Source organism: Palaemon carinicauda, chromosome 16 (assembly GCF_036898095.1).
Source record: "Palaemon carinicauda isolate YSFRI2023 chromosome 16, ASM3689809v2, whole genome shotgun sequence".
Taxonomy (NCBI): Eukaryota; Metazoa; Arthropoda; class Malacostraca; order Decapoda; family Palaemonidae; genus Palaemon; species Palaemon carinicauda.
Window position 1 is genome coordinate 21,412,092 of NC_090740.1, and position 19,982 is coordinate 21,432,073.

The 19,982-nt window shown below is 44.5% G+C and overlaps 1 protein-coding gene across 3 annotated transcripts in view; it reads right to left on the reverse strand.

Moving 5' to 3' along the window:
• The window catches only part of LOC137655692 (TIMELESS-interacting protein), a 53,235-nt gene that overhangs the window by 19,182 nt on the left and 14,071 nt on the right, over positions 1-19,982 (reverse strand). For all 3 annotated transcript variants that reach the window (XM_068389661.1, XM_068389658.1, XM_068389660.1), the window contains exons 2-4: positions 19,503-19,705; positions 15,625-15,706; positions 11,432-11,630 (exon numbers count right to left, since the gene is read on the reverse strand). In XM_068389661.1, coding sequence (XP_068245762.1) covers positions 11,432-11,630; positions 15,625-15,706; positions 19,503-19,677 — 456 coding nt within the window. In that variant the 5' untranslated portion in view covers positions 19,678-19,705. The remainder of the gene's footprint in view (positions 1-11,431; positions 11,631-15,624; positions 15,707-19,502; positions 19,706-19,982) is intronic.

Sequence of the window (19,982 nt, forward strand, 5' to 3'; positions counted from 1 at the left end):
TGTGGCCTACGTAAGCTTATGTGTGAAGGAAGAAGTGTGACCCGTCCTAGGCAGTTGACCTGGAGTTCCAGAAGGAACTCTGGGTTAGGACGTTCCCAATACCACCTCGTCAGGGTATGGGGGACGCGACAGTATTGACTCAATACTCGGAACACAAGGAAGCATGGTTTACCTGCAGAGGTTCGAGGTCAGCTATGCAGAGACCAGGATGCTGCTTCCCCGTAGAGGGGATGATGAAGAAAGAAGTAAGGGCCAGACATACTTCTTTCGTTCATGCAGACTAAAACCTGATAACAATGCCCTCAACCTTCTGCTACCTGTCCAAAAAGGAGCGTGAGGTTAGACCAGCTGTTGTGTAGCCACCACAGAGCGATAGAAAACGTATCGAGACTCCTGTGGGTCATGCCCTGCAGGAAGCGGGCTGCGAAGGTCATTAGACGCTTCCAGACTCCAGCTTGTAGCACCTGCGTCACAGAGTAGTATTACTCGAAGGTGAAGGACGTTGCGATGTATCCAACATCGTGCTGTAGGGCGACGTGACGGGGGAGGGTCTGGAGACCGGTCGAGATGAATGTCCTTGAGTCCGGGCTGAAGAGGTATACTGGTGACTCTCCCCCCATGTCCTCCTTGTGCTCCCAAATCGGCTGCAACTGAGGACAAACTGCAGCTGTTCCCAGCGCTAACCTCTCGATTCCTTTACTGGCAAGAAAGAGAAGGTCTTGGGACATCAGACACAGAATGGAGACTCAAAATCTTGAATGAATCGGACCGAAGGGCCGGGACCCTCAGATTCTGAGTCTAGCCAACAACTCAGGAGCGAGCCTGAATGTTGCCTTCCCCTCTTCCTTAGAAAGGGGGGAGTAGTAAGAGACCAAGAAGATTGCTTACACACTGGCCGTGGCCAGAGTGAGCAGAAGACCCAAGGCGGAATACAATCCGAGGCCTGTCGTAAAAGGGCCTTGAGAAGATCTCTTAAAGGACTAAAAGTCCGAGCCATGCTCCAAGTTGGAGGTGTTCCTCCGACTAGGGCAGGGACGATCGTAGCTTCGCATGGGCGAGGATAGATCCAGCGGGCAGGAAAAAGTTATTCCTTTAAGCCTGAAGGTCAGGGAAAGGCTGAGCGACAGGCTTCATTGCCGAGAGCGGAGAGGAGTTTCCTCCCGCCGAAAGGCAATAAGACCGTTATTGCTGGAGAAGAGGCCTCAAGGGAAGAGGTATATCTCCCACGGCACCAACCACCTTAGACTCTTCACTTTGCCTGGGAGACCCCTGTGGATGACTATCGCAGATGACGCGACCTCCGTACCGCGACTGTAGCGGGTTGTCTCTTCTAGAGGAGGAAGCGTAGTGTCTCCAGGCATGAAGCCGAAGCGACGCCCCGGTTCGGGAGAGATGTCGCAGTGTGGTTGCTTGAGTAGTCTGCGCCGTGGGAGAAGCTCTCCCGGGAGTTCCGTCAGGGGAAGCAGAGGGTCCAGAAACCGTTCTGCGCATAGTCCCAGTGGAGCTCTCCCATTGAAAGGTTGACAGACAACCTGGTCTTGTTGAGACCCATTGTCCACAGACAAAAAGGAGGGAAGACGCAGGCGTCGAAGTTGTCCCACCATCACCGGAATGCATCTTGCCAGAGTCTCGGGGTCTGAGACTGGGGGGAAGAATAGCGGAAGCTTGAGGTTCCAAGCTGTCGCGATCAGGTCCCCCAGACCAGCACTTGCTGGTTACCCAAGGTCAAAGACCCCCAGGTACACTCTATGAGGCTCTGCTCGGATAGTCTGAGAGAAACATTCTCCTGCCTGGAATGAGAGAGCCGATGGTGGTATTGAGAGAATCTCAATCATCCCGGTATCTCTACTGCAAGATGTGACGGTGTGAAAATGCGTCCCCTGCTGGTTAGAATGAAGTCGACGCGCAACGGGGCGACTCGGCAGGAGCTGTAGGATCTGAAGAGGGGCCAGACTAAGGCCCCTAAGCCTGCCTGAATGATGGAGAGGTATCCTTCAGGTCTTGACCATAGGCCTGGACCGGAACATGGCCCCCCCCCCCCTTTCCTTTGACGAGTCCGAGAACCGCATCAAGAATGTGGGGAAAGGACGAGAATATCCACTACCATCAAGAGGCTCCATAGGTCAACACCCATTGCAGGTCTAATAGTTCCGCTGGTCCCATAGGGCCAGGGAGTCCGGTTAAACATTGCCTGAAGCCACCGGAACTTGGATCGCCCCACATGGAACTTATCCTGAGGCGACCGTTCGGACTATAGACGGGTCAATGAGGAAAGGAGAACTAGGAAACGTTCCAAGGTAGGGCTGAAAGCTCTGCTTGACTGAGAACAGGTATTGCGACTCTCCTCAGTCTTGCCACAGTCAACCGAGAGGAAGGCTCGGAGGATGTGGTAACAGAATCTGGCGTCCCCAGGTGGTCACCCATCCAAGTATCGACGTTGCTTAACCTCGCTGGACGGACGAGAAGCAGGGTTTCCAACGTGGTAAGGCGGTTGACTCAATATCATGGCCAGATACTCCAGATGTTGAGGCAGAGGAAGAAAAGGCTCCAAGCAAAATACCATGAGCCCACACTCATGGTAAGCATCCGGAAGCTTGTCCCGGCGCTGAAGAAGGTCGAAACCCGAGCCTACCGGAGTTGACCAGCCCTCCAAACAGCAGAGGCGGCGGAAGCCTGCACCTGAGCGGCCAAGAGGAAGGCAGGGAGAGTTCTCAGGGGAAACAAACCTGCTATGCCACGGCGGGATAGCCACACTGCATCATAAGCAGGAATACTTGCAGTCTAGGCTGAATACAACGAGCACCCTGGAAGATGGATGGAATGGAAACTGAAAGTACCCGTCCTTCCGATCCAGGGTTTAAGGAGTCCTGTCGCCTCGTTACCAGTCTGATCGATTCTGCTGGTCTACGCTGGCCGAAGTTTGTTCGACAAACTTGGTCAGGGCTGAGAGGTCGATTATGGACATCCCCTCTAAGATTCTTCCTTACAAGAAAGGATCGACTGAGGGGGCCGGGGGTGAAGCCGTCGATGATCCTAAGGAAGACCTTCGCCTAAGGTATGGATCATTCTGCCCAACCGGGCAACTCTGCTGACGCTATGGCATAGAGGTTCAGAGACACTGAATTCGCTGACAGAGACGGCAGGCGCGATATCCTTGGCTACTCACAGAGATTGTGCGGGAATGGGCATCGGGGAGCTGTCATTCGGATGAGTAACCTTAAGCATCCTCCCAGCGAAAAACCTGCAATCATAGAGTTCGTGAACTCCTTTTAGGACTATGCCCCCCCGGGGGAGTCTCCCGTGCCATCTGTTCCTGACAGGAGGAAACTGCAATTGGACACCTTGTCCCAGTTGTCGTAGCCGATAACTTAGGCCGACGTGGTTGAAAGAAAAGGGCGCTGGAGCCCTGCAGAGTCTGGAAGAAAGCGCCTTGGAGGAGTGAAACCGGAAGTCGATTTACTCCGCACAGCAGCTGTCTAAGTCTCTGTCCTTGGGCACAAACAAACTCTTCTCAAGGATGGAAGCGTGTCTGAGGTCGTCGACCTCCACAGATGAGACACCCGAAGGAAGCCCTCAGTCAGCGCGTCCAGATGGTACAACATCGAGCTTGTCCGCAAGTTAGATACTTAACGACGAAAGGCCAAGGTGCCTGAGCTCGAGAGGAGGAAAGTACCCTTGATCTTCCTGTAGCTTCCTTGAACCAAACCTCGGGCCGTAACCGAGGAGGGAAAGAACCTGGTAAGCTCCCACAGGAAGAGGTAAGCAGTCACCCCTTGTCCGATGGAGAAATCTCGAACGGAAAGCCCCCCCCCCCGCCAAAAATCCTTCCAGGGAATGACGGGGAAGGGCTAACCCAGGTTCAGGAATAGAGGAGTGTTGCTCAGATCTCCCTTAAGTTTCTCCTATTCTTGCAAGTGCCATGCTCTGTGTTTACGGGGTGAGGCCGTGTTCTGGAAATACGCTCCAGAAGAACTCGCCAGGCTGGTCATGCTGCGAAAACCCCATTGGGAATCGTGGTCGCAATTGCCCTGGAGCTCGCGCGACGGGAATTCCTGGTGGTCGGCGAGCGATAACCCATAGACGAGCAATGGATACTGCAAGAAATAAGCCGACATTTGTGCGAAGAAACACTGTAGGTTCGCGCGACGGAACACCATCCGTCCGCGCGATGGAAAAACCGTTGGTTCGCGCGTGGGCGAACATTGGAGAGCATGAGCGTAGACGTGCAGGCACGTGGGCGTGTGGGCGCGCAGGCGAGAGGTCGCGCGGTTGCACGGCGAGCGGTCGCGTGGTTGCACGGGCGAGCGGTCGCGCAGGCGAGCGGTCGTGAGGGTGGGCAGGTGGATGAGAGCGAGTCCGAGGCGGCGAACGGAAGCGTTAGCGCGATGGCAAGGAAACGCGCTGCCGCGTGGGCGAGGAGGACTGCTGGCGATATGGATCAACAAGCGATCGGTGGTGAGCTGGTGAGCGCTAACGCGCAGGTTGGCGATGGCACGTTGTGTTATGCCGACGCGATGGTCGAGCAGTATGCGCAGGTGAGCGATCGCGAGCAGTGATCAGCATGCGCCTGTCGCGCGATGGTGATCAGTATGCGCAGGGTCGCGCGATGGTGATCAGCATGCCAGGGTCGCGCGATGGCGATCAGCATGCGCAGGTCGGCGGTCGCGCGATGGCGAACAGCATCTGCAGGTGGGCGATCGCGCGATGGCGAACAGCATACGCAGTTGAGGGTCGCGCGATGGTGATCAGCATGCGCAGGGTCGAGCAAGGTGATCAGCATCCGCAGGTGTGCGGTCGCGCGATGGCGATCAGCATCCGCAGTTGAGGGTCGTGCGATGGCGATCAGCATCCGCAGTTGAGGGTCGCGCGATGGCGATCAGCATCCGCAGTTGAGGGTCGCGCGATGGCGATCAGCATCCGCAGTTGAGGGTCGCGCGATGGCGATCAGCATCCGCAGTTGAGGGTCGCGCGATGGCGATCAGCATCCGCAGTTGAGGGTCGCGCGATGGCGATCAGCATCCGCAGTTGAGGGTCGCGCGATGGCGATCAGCATCCGCAGTTGAGGGTCGCGCGATGGCGATCAGCATCCGCAGTTGAGGGTCGCGCGATGGAGATCAGCATCCGCAGTTGAGGGTCGCGCGATGGCGATCAGCATGCGCAGGTGAGCTAGTAGCTGGCGAACCATGTTCCTTCAGAAGTGTTGGAGAACGTTGGCGTGCCGGCTGTAACACACGTGGGCGATCCGGAGATCGCTGGCGAGCTGATGATCGCTGACGAGCAGAAGGCTACGCGTGGAAGCCTGCGCAAAGAAGAAGAGTCCTTGACCCCGACCTGAACCGAAGTTCTAGATCTCGAGGGCGAACGTGGGCGCGTAACAGGAACCAACAGGAACCGCAGGGATGATCATCTTGAAAGCGCTGACGAACAGGAGAGCGCTGATGAGCAGAAGAGCGCCTGTGTGCTCACACTGAGCAGGAGCAGGAGAGCACACAGCAGAAGGGCGCGCAGGGAAACCCTGACACGCAAGGGAAGAACCCCCGTGGGGGCAACCCTTTGCCCCGAAGGGATCGTTGTCCGCCGGGAGACTGATGTCCGTCGGAAGACCGCTGTCCGTCGGGAAGACCATTGCCCGTCGGAAGACGAGATCAGACTGCTGTCCATCTGCACCAAGGCGGAAGATCGAGAAAAAGGAGTTGTAGGCTGCAAACGGAGATCCAAAAAGGCGCCTCAAGCACCTTTATAGGGAGATGAGAGGCCCTTACGACGAGGCGGACGGTGGGCCTTACGGCGAGGGAGGCCAACAGCAACAGCAACAGAAGAAACCTCCGAAGAGGAGTCTCTATGAGTGTACTCTCTCGCGAACGAAAGAGAAACACTTCGTGGAAGAGACTGGTCAGCCAGTGACCTAAAAGGAGCAATCCTCCGAAGAGGAGCTCCTGCAGTTGCCCAGCCCCTTGAGCGAAACTGCAGGTGCGACCGCTCAGCACCAAGAGCATAGTCGCACGAAAAAAAAGGCAAGAGAAGAACCCCCCAAAAGGGGAAAAACTCAAGCCTGGACAGGAAAAACTTCCCTCGGAAGGAAAGTTACCCGCCCAAGGAGGCAAGCCTCCTGAGAGTTCTAAAATGAACTGGAGAGCTGTCCGTCGTCACGGGAGTACTACCAGTAGAAGGAGACACGCCCCTGACGAAAATACAAGGGGGGAGGCAGCAACAGCCGAATCCCCAGGACTCAACCAGACAGCTCACACCGTTGCTATATTACAGAAACGAACTAGATCGGTAACTGTAAAAAAATAAAACAAATAATATTAGTACACATTCATTCCCCCGGGAAGGCTCCGAAGAGGAATCCCGAGGGAAAGGAACAAGAATTACACAACAGGCACGTGCCCTCACAACCACTTACACTCGCGGAAGGAGAGCTGTAAACAAAACAGAATTATAACAATTATAATTATGTAACTATGTAATTATGTAATTTAAAAATGAACACTAAAGAAAGAACGAAAACCCCGAAAGGAATCGTTCTACAAGCTGAAAAACAAAAAACAACTACAATTAGATTCATAACTAATTGAGACAAACGTACAGCGTAGCAACCCCCCACACGGAAAGGAAGCTAGGCTACAAGGGCGTAGTAACACGTAGTAAAAGGGTGAACGACCTCAAGAGAGAGAGAGAGAGAGAGAGAGAGAGAAAGACATAAGTTAAACTCGATCGCCACCCATAAAATTACGCCGTGGTGGCCTAACTGCCGAGGCCTCCACGTAGATATCGTACACTACACACACAAATCTGAAAAGGAAACTTACTTATTTCTATACTCAAATATATATACAAACATGAAAACATGTTTACATATATATTGAGTAAATGAAAAGTAAGCGATTAAGTAAAGACAAAACAAACAATGGCTGCCAAGAGAGGACCAAGACAGAGACGTCTGTCACAGTCCGAGCCAAAAGTGAAAGTGAGTATTCACCTGTGTGTGAGGGGGAGGAGGGGTAGCTAGCTACCACTCCCCTACCCCCACGCTAACTAGCGCGGGGGTAATACACCCTCGTTAAATTCTAATGGCTCGCCATTTCAGCTACGCTAAAAGGTAACCCTTTGTAAATAGCGTGGTTTGTATTCCGGTTACGGAACAACTTTAATTTAGTTTAACAATATTAAGTTGCCTACCTAAACTGGGTTCCTACACAATGTGAAAATTGAACAAATGAGACCAAATGGAATGGATGAAAGTAAAAGGCATAAAGCAATGGGATTAAGGATGCTGGACAGATCCTTTAGTATTGTCTGCAATGTGTCAAACAAGGCTTCTTGTAAGCACTACCGTGCTATGGGACCTGACTGCCCTGCTGTCTGTTAGTAAATTCACAGGGATATAAGTTACATTCCGAAGACGGAAAAATTTTGTATTCAACAAGGAGTTTGGCACTCTAATGAATGAACTATTTACTATAAATCAAAATTTGAAATCTGATAATTAATACATTTATTCTGAAGACTATTTTCAGCAATACTCACTGTTTAATAATAGCAATCTTATATTTCATATTAAACCTTCAAGAAATTCCAATTAACAAGATTTTTTCTACACAAATCTAATTTTGGTACTACCCCATTATTTCATGATTGCCTGGATGTATAACTTCCTTTTCCAGGTATACTCTAGAAGAAAAATCCAACAGAAATCTGTAGATATGGCTTCCAGAGGAATTTGTCCTTTATTGTAATAAGATAAAATTAGTTTGTAAAAACTGTTTCATTTGTTGCACAAAACCAATTTATGGTTAACTGCATAACCATAAAGTATAGGTGATAGCCATTGCTGATGATCTCGAGTTGATTTGCCAGCACTTTGGAGCCAGTGAACCCCTGGGATGTCTAAATATCCAGTTCTCAGTTCTGACAAGTGCTTTGGATATTTATTGGTACTGTATGTTGTAAATGTTTTTCTTTTCAAATAATAAATTTGATTTGCTTAAATGTAATAATACTCATTATGATATAGTTTGTTGTTGAAATTAGGGAAAATTTAAATTCTTAATACTTATGACAAAAGGTTGAAACTAATTTTATGTCAAAACATATTCCTTACATTATAAAAAAAAAGGGATTTTGATGAAGGATAAGTTGAAATGTAGAATAGGAAAATATATTGATAATAGAAGAAACCAAACCGTATATTATGAAAAGAATCCATAAATAACAGGACCCTATTTTGAGGAAGGGGCTGTGTGGTTTCCTACGACTTTTAAAATAGAACAGGGAACCCAATACTATATAAATATCAAAGAAACATTGTCTGCCCTGTTCTAAGGCTGCTGTATCAACGTGCAAAGCATACTCAGTGTGTATAAGGGAGACCCTCAAGTTCAGGCCAATTAGATCACAACAGCACCTCAGTAGCTGAAATTCATTGGCAATGAGTGATGTCATTACTACGTCATAAGCAGTATCATAGAAAGGAATCAACCTCCCTGTTGACTGCCAGCCTACCATCTAACCCTTAACCACCATTCGCCGTTTTATCGTCTTCACATCAACAACACGTTCTTATAATTTAGTGAACCAAGAAGACTAACCCCTAAATTAAGATTTTTCTTCTCCTAGTTGGGTTAACTTGTCAATATAAACATTGTGAACAGGGGTTGTTCACACCCTCCTCCATTTGGGTATATGACCATGATATGAGACAAGCTGGCCATGCAGCCACCCCTTGTTACACGTGGTTCTTCCATATTCATCTGGTACAGGTATTGGGGGAAGAGAAGGGAAATATGGAATCATGTACAGTTAATTAAATATTTTCCTTTTAAATTTAAGACTGTGTAGGCTAACTTATGATATTTTGTTCCCATAACCTTTGACTTGGTAAATCATGAAGTCAATTATGATATTAGGATTAGGGCTAGGGCAGACTAGCCTGTCTTACTGAAGTAAATATCTTAGATTAAAATCAGATGAAATGAAGTTGATACAAAGAGAGTAACATCATCTGCATATGCAACAAACTTGTTTTCCATATAGGATGTAAAGCAATAGGCCAAGAACAATACTCTAAGAAACACCTGATATTACATTCCTATAGTCACTATGTTGCCCATCAACAACTACTCTGCATTCTTTAATTTAAAAACTCAGTAATGATGTTAAGAAAACACCCCACTACTCCCATCTGTTTATGTTTGGAAACAAGGGTCTAATAATTAATAGTGTCAAAGGCAACACTAAAATCAAGGCCAATCATATGAACTTCCTGACCATAATCATAGTATTTTTGCACAGCATTGGAAATTATAAGAAGGGCATCATATTCTACAATACCTTTGGAAAAAGACAAACTGCAAACTAGGGTACAGATAATTACCTCCTGCATACCTATTTAGATACTTCACCAAAAGACATTAAAAAAATGTAGATAAGGTAGTCATGGAAATTGGGCAGCAATATGTAGGGCTGGAAATAACACAAACACATTTACCTAATGGAGTAACATTAACAATTCTCCAAGTGCAAAAGGAATCTCTTGTGAAAAAAATAGTGACAACTCAAGTGCTAAGAAATCAGCTGTCTTTATAAGAAGAAAACAAGGGAAAATACCATTAGGGTCTACACCACCACAATCAGAGTAGGATTCAATTCCAAGGTGAGGTAGAAATTCATCTCTACCGAATACAATATTGTATTGATTTTCATCATATATTTACTCATTAGGGATAAGTTGAATCAAAGGCTATCAAATGGGGAACTCAGTGGGTAAAACTCCCTAATATGTAAAACAGAGGTCTCACACAGTAAATCCTTAAATGTAATTAGCAGTTAGGTTTCAACTTCTTTCATGGCTTCTGGTGGCCTGATTGGTAGATACCTTGCCATTCTTTTGAAGAAACTAGGGCTTGGTCCCAATGTGAGAGAGAAATTTATTTCTGTGGAACATGATATTGTGCTAATTTTCATCATATACAGACTAATTACTGATAATTCTATTTAATTGCTAATAATTGATTACCTGGTGGGTTGGGAAGTTGGGTAAAACTTGCTGGTATGTAGGATATTAGTATTAACAGGTTAATTTCTTGAAATGCAGTTAGCACTTGGGTTACAAGTTCTTTCATGACATCTGGGGGCTTGAATGGTAACTCCATTGCTTTTTATTTGAAGAGAATAAGGTTTCATCCCAATGTGAGGTAGAATATTGAGCATAATTCTGTGTTGATTTTTGTCAAAAGTAAACTCGTTATGGGTAATACAAATTAATGCTGGATCGCAAACTTTGGTAAAACTTACAGGTAGGTAAGTAGTCTTACCAGGTAATGTAATTCATTAAATGCAGTTTTCTCTTAGGTTCTTACTTTATGAACTATGGTTGCATGGTTGGTAGCTACCATACCTTTCATTTGAAGTAAGGTTTGGCGCCAATGTGAGGAAGAAATTTATTTCTGTAGAGCATGAGTATTAATTATCATCATATATTGACATATTAAGGGTTAATTCAAGTTCAATGCTTTCAATTAGGTCACCTGGTTGATCGGGGAGTAGAGCAAAACTTGTAGTTATGTAAGATTGTGGTCTTACAAGATAATTCCCTACTCAAGTTTAAACTTAGGTTTAAACTTCTTTCATGGCTTCCACTTGAAGAGAGTTAATTTAGATTCTATTGTGAGGTAGAAATTTATATCCATCAAACAATTTCATGTTGACTTTCATCATACAGTCCCACTCAAACTCGTTAGTTTCTTTGGTCGCTGCAAGCTTACCATCCTTGTGAGCATGGGGGAGCCTATAGGTCTATCTTAAGTCATCAGCAGTCATTGCCTGGCCCACCTTGGTCCTAGTTTGGGTAGAGAGGGGGCTTGGACGTTGATCATATTTAGATATATGATCAGTCTCTAGGGCATTGTCCTGCTTGATGCAGCAGTGTCACTGTCCCTTGCCTCTGCCATTCATGAGCAACCTTTAAACCTAGTCTTTCTTTTGAACAGAAAGAATTTCCTTTCAATGTGAGGCAGAAATTTATTGCTAATGAACACGATATTTTTGTGGATTTCTACCATACATCGACTCATTAAGGGTGATTTTAATTAAATGTTATCATTTAGATCACTAGTGAAGTCAGGGAATAGAGTAAAACTTACTGATATGTATGACAATTAGCTAATTCTTTTTATAGTACCAGCCAAGTTGGTAGTGACAATGTGTAAAACTGAAGGTCAAGGTTGTTAACCTTGCTTTTCTAAGAACAGGAAATCATCAATAAAAATTGTCTGTAGTATGAATAATCATTATAACAGATATTAACTTGTTAGATTGCACTATAGAAAGCAGATACTACACTCGTAAAAAATCAAACCTTTAGACGTTTCCAAATTCTGAAATTACTTTATAAAATATCTAAAAAAATAGCATATATTGTGATAGATACCTTCACTGGCCTTTGGGAACCAAGCTTTTCCATGTGCTCTAAAACATTTTTAAATGGAAACCTTGGATACATGCGATGTGCCCAGTGTTCTAGGTGTTTCAATAATAAGTCCAAATCTTCTTTCTCATGTCCTTTGCCTTGAAATTTAACAGTCTTAAAATATTTCTGAACTGCTGGAATTCCTCTTGGTCCTGCAACTCTGAAATGTTTAACACAAGTAAAATTGAACGTAAAATATTGAAAAGGATGTCCAGAGACAACAATGTCAAAGCAATTAATATTGTACTCATATCTAAAAAAGCTGATTATGAATTAACTTCTAACTGGAAATAGAATACATAATTGACCATTAATGCCATACAATTATCCCTTGGATTATGGAAAATTCATTCATTTGAATTTGAAACAATGCAACAGGAAAAAGTTAAGAAAATAATCCAGGGAGTTCCAAAACACAACTTTCAAATGGTGCACACCCACCACTAATGTGTAAACAGCATTTCCTCCCAAACCACAAAAAGAATATTATCATCAGTATTAGTATTACCATTATACTTCCAACCCTTCGTTATATAACCAGAAGTTATAATTTGCAAGTACAGTACAGTTATGATAAAGCCCCCAACATACAAATGAGATGCATTGCAAGAGTGGATTGGAGTGGATTATAAAATGTAGGCCTCAAGCCAAGCCCAGGGGCATCTAAGGCCATTCAGCACAATATGATACTGTACAAATTAATCAACCGTATACGCACAGTCACACTATTTGGGATAATTTCAACCTACGTAACCAATCACACCATTTTTCTACAATAACATCTACATGTGAAATAGAAATGAAAATTAAATATATAAATCAGTAAAATTCATCAAAACTCGTGATAAAACCAAATACTCTATATATATTTTTTCAAGTTCAGGGTATTAAAATTTTCCCCCAGTATAGCTCTTAAAGGTTTGTCCTGGAGTGAATGTATTTTCCTCTGAAGATTAAAAACCATCTACTAAAATATATTTAATATCAATTGTCATTTAACAGGTAATACTAAGAGGGGCCTGTCTTCCTTAGTTACTTTTCATTAAATAACTATGGGTTGCATGTGTATGACCAATATGTAGCCTGGTTAAAATTATATTATCCCTAATACTTGTAGAATTGCAAGATGATTATTTAGCCATTTATCCACTGAAGGGTGGACTTGTTTCAATTTTGTATGGGTAGTCAGTTCAGACCATTAAGTTTGCCATTTATTCTTACAAGGAAAATGTATATTACTTCAAAGACCTTTGTAAGGAATACTGTACTTATGGGGGATGAGTTTAGCCCTGAAGCTTCCTTACCCACTTTAACTCCTCGTTTACTCCCATCCACCCTAACGTGGGCTGGGACCCAACAGAAGTGAACACTGATATTCTTCCTAGACTCCATAAGTACTAACCAGTCCTGCATTTCTTGTACTAAATGATGGGATGGCACAATTTGTTTAATTGGAAATAAAACACAATTGGAATTCGTAAAAATTGTATAAAATATTTTAATCCAGATTTTAAAGTGGGTTCGCATGCTATTAAGTTTGCTTGTATGAGAAAAGTTCAATAGTCCAACACGGTTAGCCTAGACATCCTATAACTAACCTTCCAATTCCCTACCCTCTACTCTTCCCATCAGCTAATCCTGATATTACTGGCTAAGCTGTACATGTAACAAGAATTCCTACCTTTCATGTAAATAGAATTCCTACCTTGGAATATAGATTGAATACAACTTAATTTTTTCTCTTCACACTGTTTTGGACTCTTGTGTACATACTTTGCGTGAACGCTCAACACAATGAGAGTCCGGAAACTCTCTGTCATAAGAGCAAGACTCTTGATGACGAGGGTCACGAGACCCAGAAGGTTCAGTGTGTTCTGTGTTGCGAGAAGTGTCAGCATGATTACAGGTACAAGAACCAGAAGGTTTAGCGTAGCGTTCAGCACGAGAGCCTACAGGCTCAGCGATACCGATGTTACAAGCGTAAACTGTGTTGCGAGACCCCGAAGGGTCAGCGCAACGGGGAAACTAAAGTTTCCCTGTCACGGGACACCGAAGGCTCAGGGTAACCTGTGTTGCGAGACTCTGAAGGGTATCGCAACGTGAAACCGAAGTTTCCTTGGCACGAGACACCAAAGGGTCAGCGTGACTGATGGTACTAGAGCCCGAAGGATCAACGTAACCATCGTTACGAGAGCCCGAAGGCTCAGCGTAACTGAAATCCAAAGGTTCCAATTCGTGTGAACTCGAAAGCCCAGCGCAACAGAGGCCCGAAGGACTCCTAAGGTCATGAGACCCGCATGATTAACATGACGAAAGTCCGAAGGCTCACAATCACCGCGAGGAGAACAAACAGGTTCAAAAAGACATCTCCTCCCAGCACGAGGAGGAGAACGTCCAGGATGGAAAAGCTTCACAAAACCTTCCATCCTACGATCCTCCGGAGAGGAACGCAGAGCAGACTCCGCCCGAGGGGGGAATAGGTCCAACCCTGAAGATAACTCCTCTTCAGGGGAGGTTTGTTTTCCCGAAGGAGAACGTCGCTTAAGACAAGGCTCTCGCTACGCCCCTGGAGGAGAACCTTAAGTGTAAGGGGGGACCACCGATGACCAGAGGCGGTCTTCTCTCGAGAACGAGAAACTCGTTCCCCAAAAGGGAAACCTGCTTTGGAGAAAGCTCTAACACCACCCCTGGTGGACCAGCAAACTCCAACAAGTTTTCTCTCGCGAACGAGAGGAAAGTTCTCCCGAAGGAGATCTCCTAGAACAAGCTTTCTCCCAGCCCTAAGGGAAACAAGCGTAGGAGTACGACATATGTTCGTCACTGAACAAACTATCTCGCGAACGAGAGAGAAGTCTTCCCGAAGGAGGACATCGCCCAAGACAAGCTTTCGCCCAGCTCTATGGGTAAAAAGCGTAGGCGCAATAATCTCTCTCTCTCTCTCTCTCTCTCTCCCAAACGAGAGCGAAGTCCTCCCAAAGGAGGACATCGCCTAAGACAAGCTTTCTCCCAGCTCAATGGGGAAAAAAGCATAGGCGTAACAATATCTCTCACAAATGAGAGAAAGTTCCCCTCGAAGGAGGAACAAGCCTTGGACTTGCTTTTCCCCACTCAAAGAGAAGAAGCACGGTCTTTGGCGATGAGATAGCAGAAGCAGATCTCGTCGAACTGTCAGCAATTCTTCCCAAAAAAGGGAAGGTTGCAGAACGGCTGAAGTGGGGAAGCTCTCCCTCAGAAGGAGGGGGGGGGGGGCACCTAACTCCAGGGAAGGTTAACACTCCCTTGTTCTATGTCGCTGCTATCTGTTAGAAAAGGAAATAAAAGTTGTGATAAGTTACAATTCATAACTCCACTGCATAACATGAACTATTCAGGGAATAAGTCGCCTTCCTTGTAAGAGAATTCCTCGAAAGGGAGCTAAACTGTTATAAAATTTAACTCAAGTAATGAAACAAACATACGGGAGTGTTGAGGACTTGCCGACCACCCACGCAGGGGAGGGCGGTAAGGTAGGGGAGTAGTATCAAAACAATGACAACTCCCTTACGGAGGAGACCGCCAGATATGTTGTCAACAGCAATTAAAGTTACAAGTATTTAACAACATAAGAGCATATTTCCATTTATACATATATACATGCATATATATGTACAAGATAAAAAACACACACAAAAGAGAAAAAAAAAAATTAAACAGAAAAACAATCAAGGCAAGTCTTTGCGGGAGAGAAAGGCAGCATGTCCATTCTCTACCGAACCAAAAAGTAAAGTGATTACTCAGCGGAGAGGTACGAGTGAGCAGGGCAGCCAGTCTACCCCACCCCCCACCTGCTAATGCGGATTGGGTAGTTATCCCTCACTAAAATTAGTATGGGACATCTTTCAGCTACGCCGAAAGTATATCCCTATAAATAGCGGATGGTTTGTATTTATGCCGGTACAATTTTGTTTTAACAAAATGTACATCATTCAGGATTTATGCTAAGTATGATCATAATGAGTTTGAAAAATACTTGAAAAAACCTATTAAAAATAACTCACCAGTACTAAAGAATATAAGTAGGATTGAACAACAAAACTACTTTATCAAGTAGACAAAAACTTTAAGAAATGTACACCAATACAATTCAACATCAGAATTAGTCCATAAATTCTTACCTTGCTAGATCAAATTTTGGCACTGGGTTTTGTATAACACGTTTTGGTTTCACAATCTTTGCGGTCGCCTCTTGTTGTCTTCCTGGAAATAGTCATAATCTAGTATAAAACATTACCAGTTCTGCATGCTCTTAATACCCACCTTAAATAAAATGACAAATTTGGAGATAATTTCTATTTTTCCCTAACTAATATAAACTTGAATTTATTTATGTGGATATTCTTTTGGCGTAGGTGGAAGGGAGCCAATCAAACTAGTCACTGTTTTTATTGCAGGCAAGACTAATGGGACAGGTGATGGTGGGAAAATTTATATAAATAACTCCAGGTTTGTATTAGTTAAGGAAAAATAAAAATCATCTCAAATTTATTATTTATTCCAACACTAACAAATCTTATGTAATTTATGTGGATGACTCAGGCTTAGGTAGGTGGTAAGTCTGACAATTGGCATAGTCATTGACCCAGGTTTTGCCTAGTACAGTATTAGACTGTAATCGAGGGAAAACCTTGCCACCTCGCTTATTAATACAAAGTGAGAATGATAGCGGACTGAGCAATACTGGTTGTAGTATAGCTTATGAACGTCTAGATAAGAATGTTCTGAGTTCAAACAAGAATCTTACAAAAAAATTGGACATTTCCCAATGCCTACCTCACGGGAAGCATTGGGGACATGTACGAGTATATCAATATAAACTATACTGGATTACACAAGGGAAATGGTTATTACCTGCAGAGGTTGAAGCCAGTTTGCAGATGGACCCATGGCACTGTATCCCAAAAGAGATGATGATGAAAGGAAAAGCCAGACATACTTTCATTCATCACAGACTTAACCCAGGTAACCAATGCCTTCAACCATCTATTTCTTGTCCAACAAGGAGCCTGAGGTATTTTTAAACCACTTTTGTGCAGCCACTACAGGGCAGATAGAAATCGTATCAAGTCTCCTGTGGGTCAAGTCTTGTAGACAGTGGGCAGTGAAGGCCCTCTCACGCTTCTACTCAGCCGCTTGTAAAACTTGCAACACTGAGATGTTACGTTTAAATGCCAGGGACGTACTGATGCCCCTGACATCATGAGCTCTAGGTCTTTAAGCTGGAGCAAGGTCAGGATTCGGAGCATGGTCAATGACCTTGTGAATCCAAGAGAAAACGGTATTTTTAGTAATCCTCCTTTTGATTCTACCCGAACTAACAAATAATGTTAGTCGGTGCCACGTTGCTGCTGTATGTTTGAAATAATATCTCTAACTCCTCACTGGGCACAGTAACAATTGATCTGGGTCATTGGTTGCAGAACATAGACTCTTAATTTGAAAGGGCTTGAATCTAGGGTCCAGTGCCCCCGGATTTTGAGTCCCTGCAATGAACTCTGGGACGAAGCCGCGTGTCACTTCCCCCCCGTCCCCTTGAATGCCCAATGTCGTAGGAGACCATGAAGTTCACTTCGTCTTCAGAGTGACATTACAGTCTGTTGCATGACATAATGGTTTGTAGGCGGTCTTTTCAAGGATCTCGAGACGCGAACCACGTTCTAAGTGGGAGGACTCATCTGTAACTGGGGGCAAGTGATCTCATAACTACGTATGAGTTAGGAAAGCTCCAACGAAGACGAAAGGTTTAAGGCTGAGTGATAAACTTTAACTGCCTTGATTGAAAGAAGTTTTTCCTCCCGAAGGTAAACGAGAAACTCCGTTATTATTGGAATAGTGGAATCAAGGGGAGAGCTATCTCTTCCACGACACCAACCACAAAAGACAGTCCACTTTGCCTGGTCTACCGAGGCAGAGGACTGTTGTAAGCGACCAGACATTCGTTTTGGAACTCATTGCGAAAAGCCTCTATGAGAGAGGAGATGCTGGATAGTCTCCAGGTGTGAAACCGTAGAGACGGAACCGCCCTGTGAAAGATGTTCGAGTGTGGTTGTTTGAGTAACTCGTGTCGTGGAGGTAGTTCTCTTGGGAGATCTACTAGAAGATGCAAAAGGTCCTGAAACAACTCTGCATGATGCCATAGCAGAGCTATGAGGTCATCATCAGATTGTTGGATACTCTGATCCTGTTGAACACTCTCTTCATCAGACAAAACGGGAAAGGCGTACATGTCAACATTGTCCCACCGTTGTTGGAATGCATCTTGCAATAGAGCCTGAGGGTCTGGGACTGGAGAGCAATGCAAAGGAAGCCTGAAATTCAAGAACGCTGCAAACAGATCCACAGTCGGAGAACCCTACAAAGTCAGGACTTTGTTGGCTATCAGAGGATTCAAAGACCATTCAGAGCCCACTATCTGAGTCTCTCTGCTCAGATTGCCTGCGAGCACATTCCTCTTTCTCAGAATGAAACAAGCTGATAGGGACACCAAACAATCATCTGACCATACACATACATACCGTACATATATATATATATATATATATATATATATATATATAAGAAAAATGTAAATTAAAAGATAAAAACTGGTCTCCATCCTTTCAGTTTCACCGAAAATAATACCCCTAATAAATAGTGTAAATTTCTATTCCAGTTACAGAATAAAGGATTTTTCACAATTAAATAATCAATAAAGAATTGGTCTGGTCTATGGTCAAATCTAATTGTAGAATAAACACTAATGAAGACCATGAAGACCTCAGGTGGATTGATACATGTGCATGGAATAACCAATAGTGTATCGAGTCAGTGGATTCTTGGTAAGCCATCTTCATGTGCACTAAAGCTGAGGAGTTTTGTGAATTAAGAAGTTTGTTCAGTCAGCCGCACATTGAACTACAACCTTCAAGAATTGTGAGAGATAAAGAAGAAGGGGTTTCTATTTCATCTAGCAAAGGAATGATTTATGATCACGACTATGATGCATACATCTCTTACATCAAACAGTATTACCACACAAATGCAGTAATTGTATTTCATGTTGCGCTACTGTGAGGGCAAGCACCTGCTCAGGTGTTGAGAGACATGTTGCTCACCAACATTAGGGTCAGTTGCAGGAGCCCATAAGAGACATAACAATCAAAAGCATGCCTCCTTCGGCAGTTTCAAAAGGTGGTCGAAAGACTGAGGTTGACATGGTCTGCTTCGAAGGCATAAGCCTAAGGAGACTCTTCTCTGTTCTTGAAGGAGATGAGCCGATGATGTCTCACAAGATCAAAAACACTCCCTGTGCTGCCTTCAAAGTGAGTGCCTCCCCCAACCGAACCTTGAAAGGAGGACCTTGCAGTCCCAAGAAGGCCATAAAACATGCAGGGTGTCATCAACCTAAAAGAGGAACTCATCCCAAGGTGGAGACCCCAATGTTTTGCAGAGGGGGGAAGGCGAAAGTCTTCCTGGCTAGAGGATTGTCCTAGTGTTAAAGGCCTACCACTCTTACCCGGATGGCTTCCAGAGGAATCAGGGAAGGGTCGGAGGGTAGCGTACCAGGAGATCAGAGGGATATACCCCAATGGCGAAGAATTTCTTTTAAACATCTTCCTCCTCCTACCATATGCTGTCAACTTGGGGAGCGACCACTACCGACACTCGTCGCAAGGAGAAGCCTAACTGCAGGAGTGTCCTCTGCAAGCAGGGCACCAGGTGATTAACACCTTCCTTTGCACTCGTGATTGTGCCACATATACAATCCGAAATATGTCTTTACAAAAGTTATATGCCTTATTTTTATCTATTATTTTTCCTGTGACAAAGTTATTCATACAAAAGGGAATAACAAATGAACTTCAGGTAAGTTTCACTGAAATAATGTTTCTATACACACATCTTTATCATTCCAAGTCTTACTCTGACTGGTGGTATTGAATAGCATATTAAATAAAAAAAACTTTAATTATATGTTCAAGCAAATGAAAATTGCATCAACAAAAAGGTTACAAACCTTCTGCTTCAGGATCAGGAACTTCTAAGGCTTCGTCCATTGGATTATCTCTCCCACCATCATCTTCCTCCTCCTCTCTATCGGAAATAGATCCTCCATCACTCCCACTGGCAACTGATCCTCTCCTGCTAGCTGAATCTCTCCTTCCAAACATCTCCTCCATATCTACATCCATTTTTTAAAATTTCAAAAATATTTTTTTCCTGAAAAGAATATACATAATACATTACACACAACAGGTATGAATAAATATGTTATTTTTATTAATAAAATAAATTTTTGAATATACTTACCCGATAATCATGTAGCTGTCAACTCCGTTGCCCGACAGAATTCTATGGAGGGATACGCCAGCTATCACAATACTAGAAGGGGGTGTATTTACCAGCGCCACCTGTGGCCAGGTACTCAAGTACTTCTTGTTGACACCTCCTCAATTATTCCTCGGTCCACTGGTTCTCTATGGGGAGGAAGGGAGGG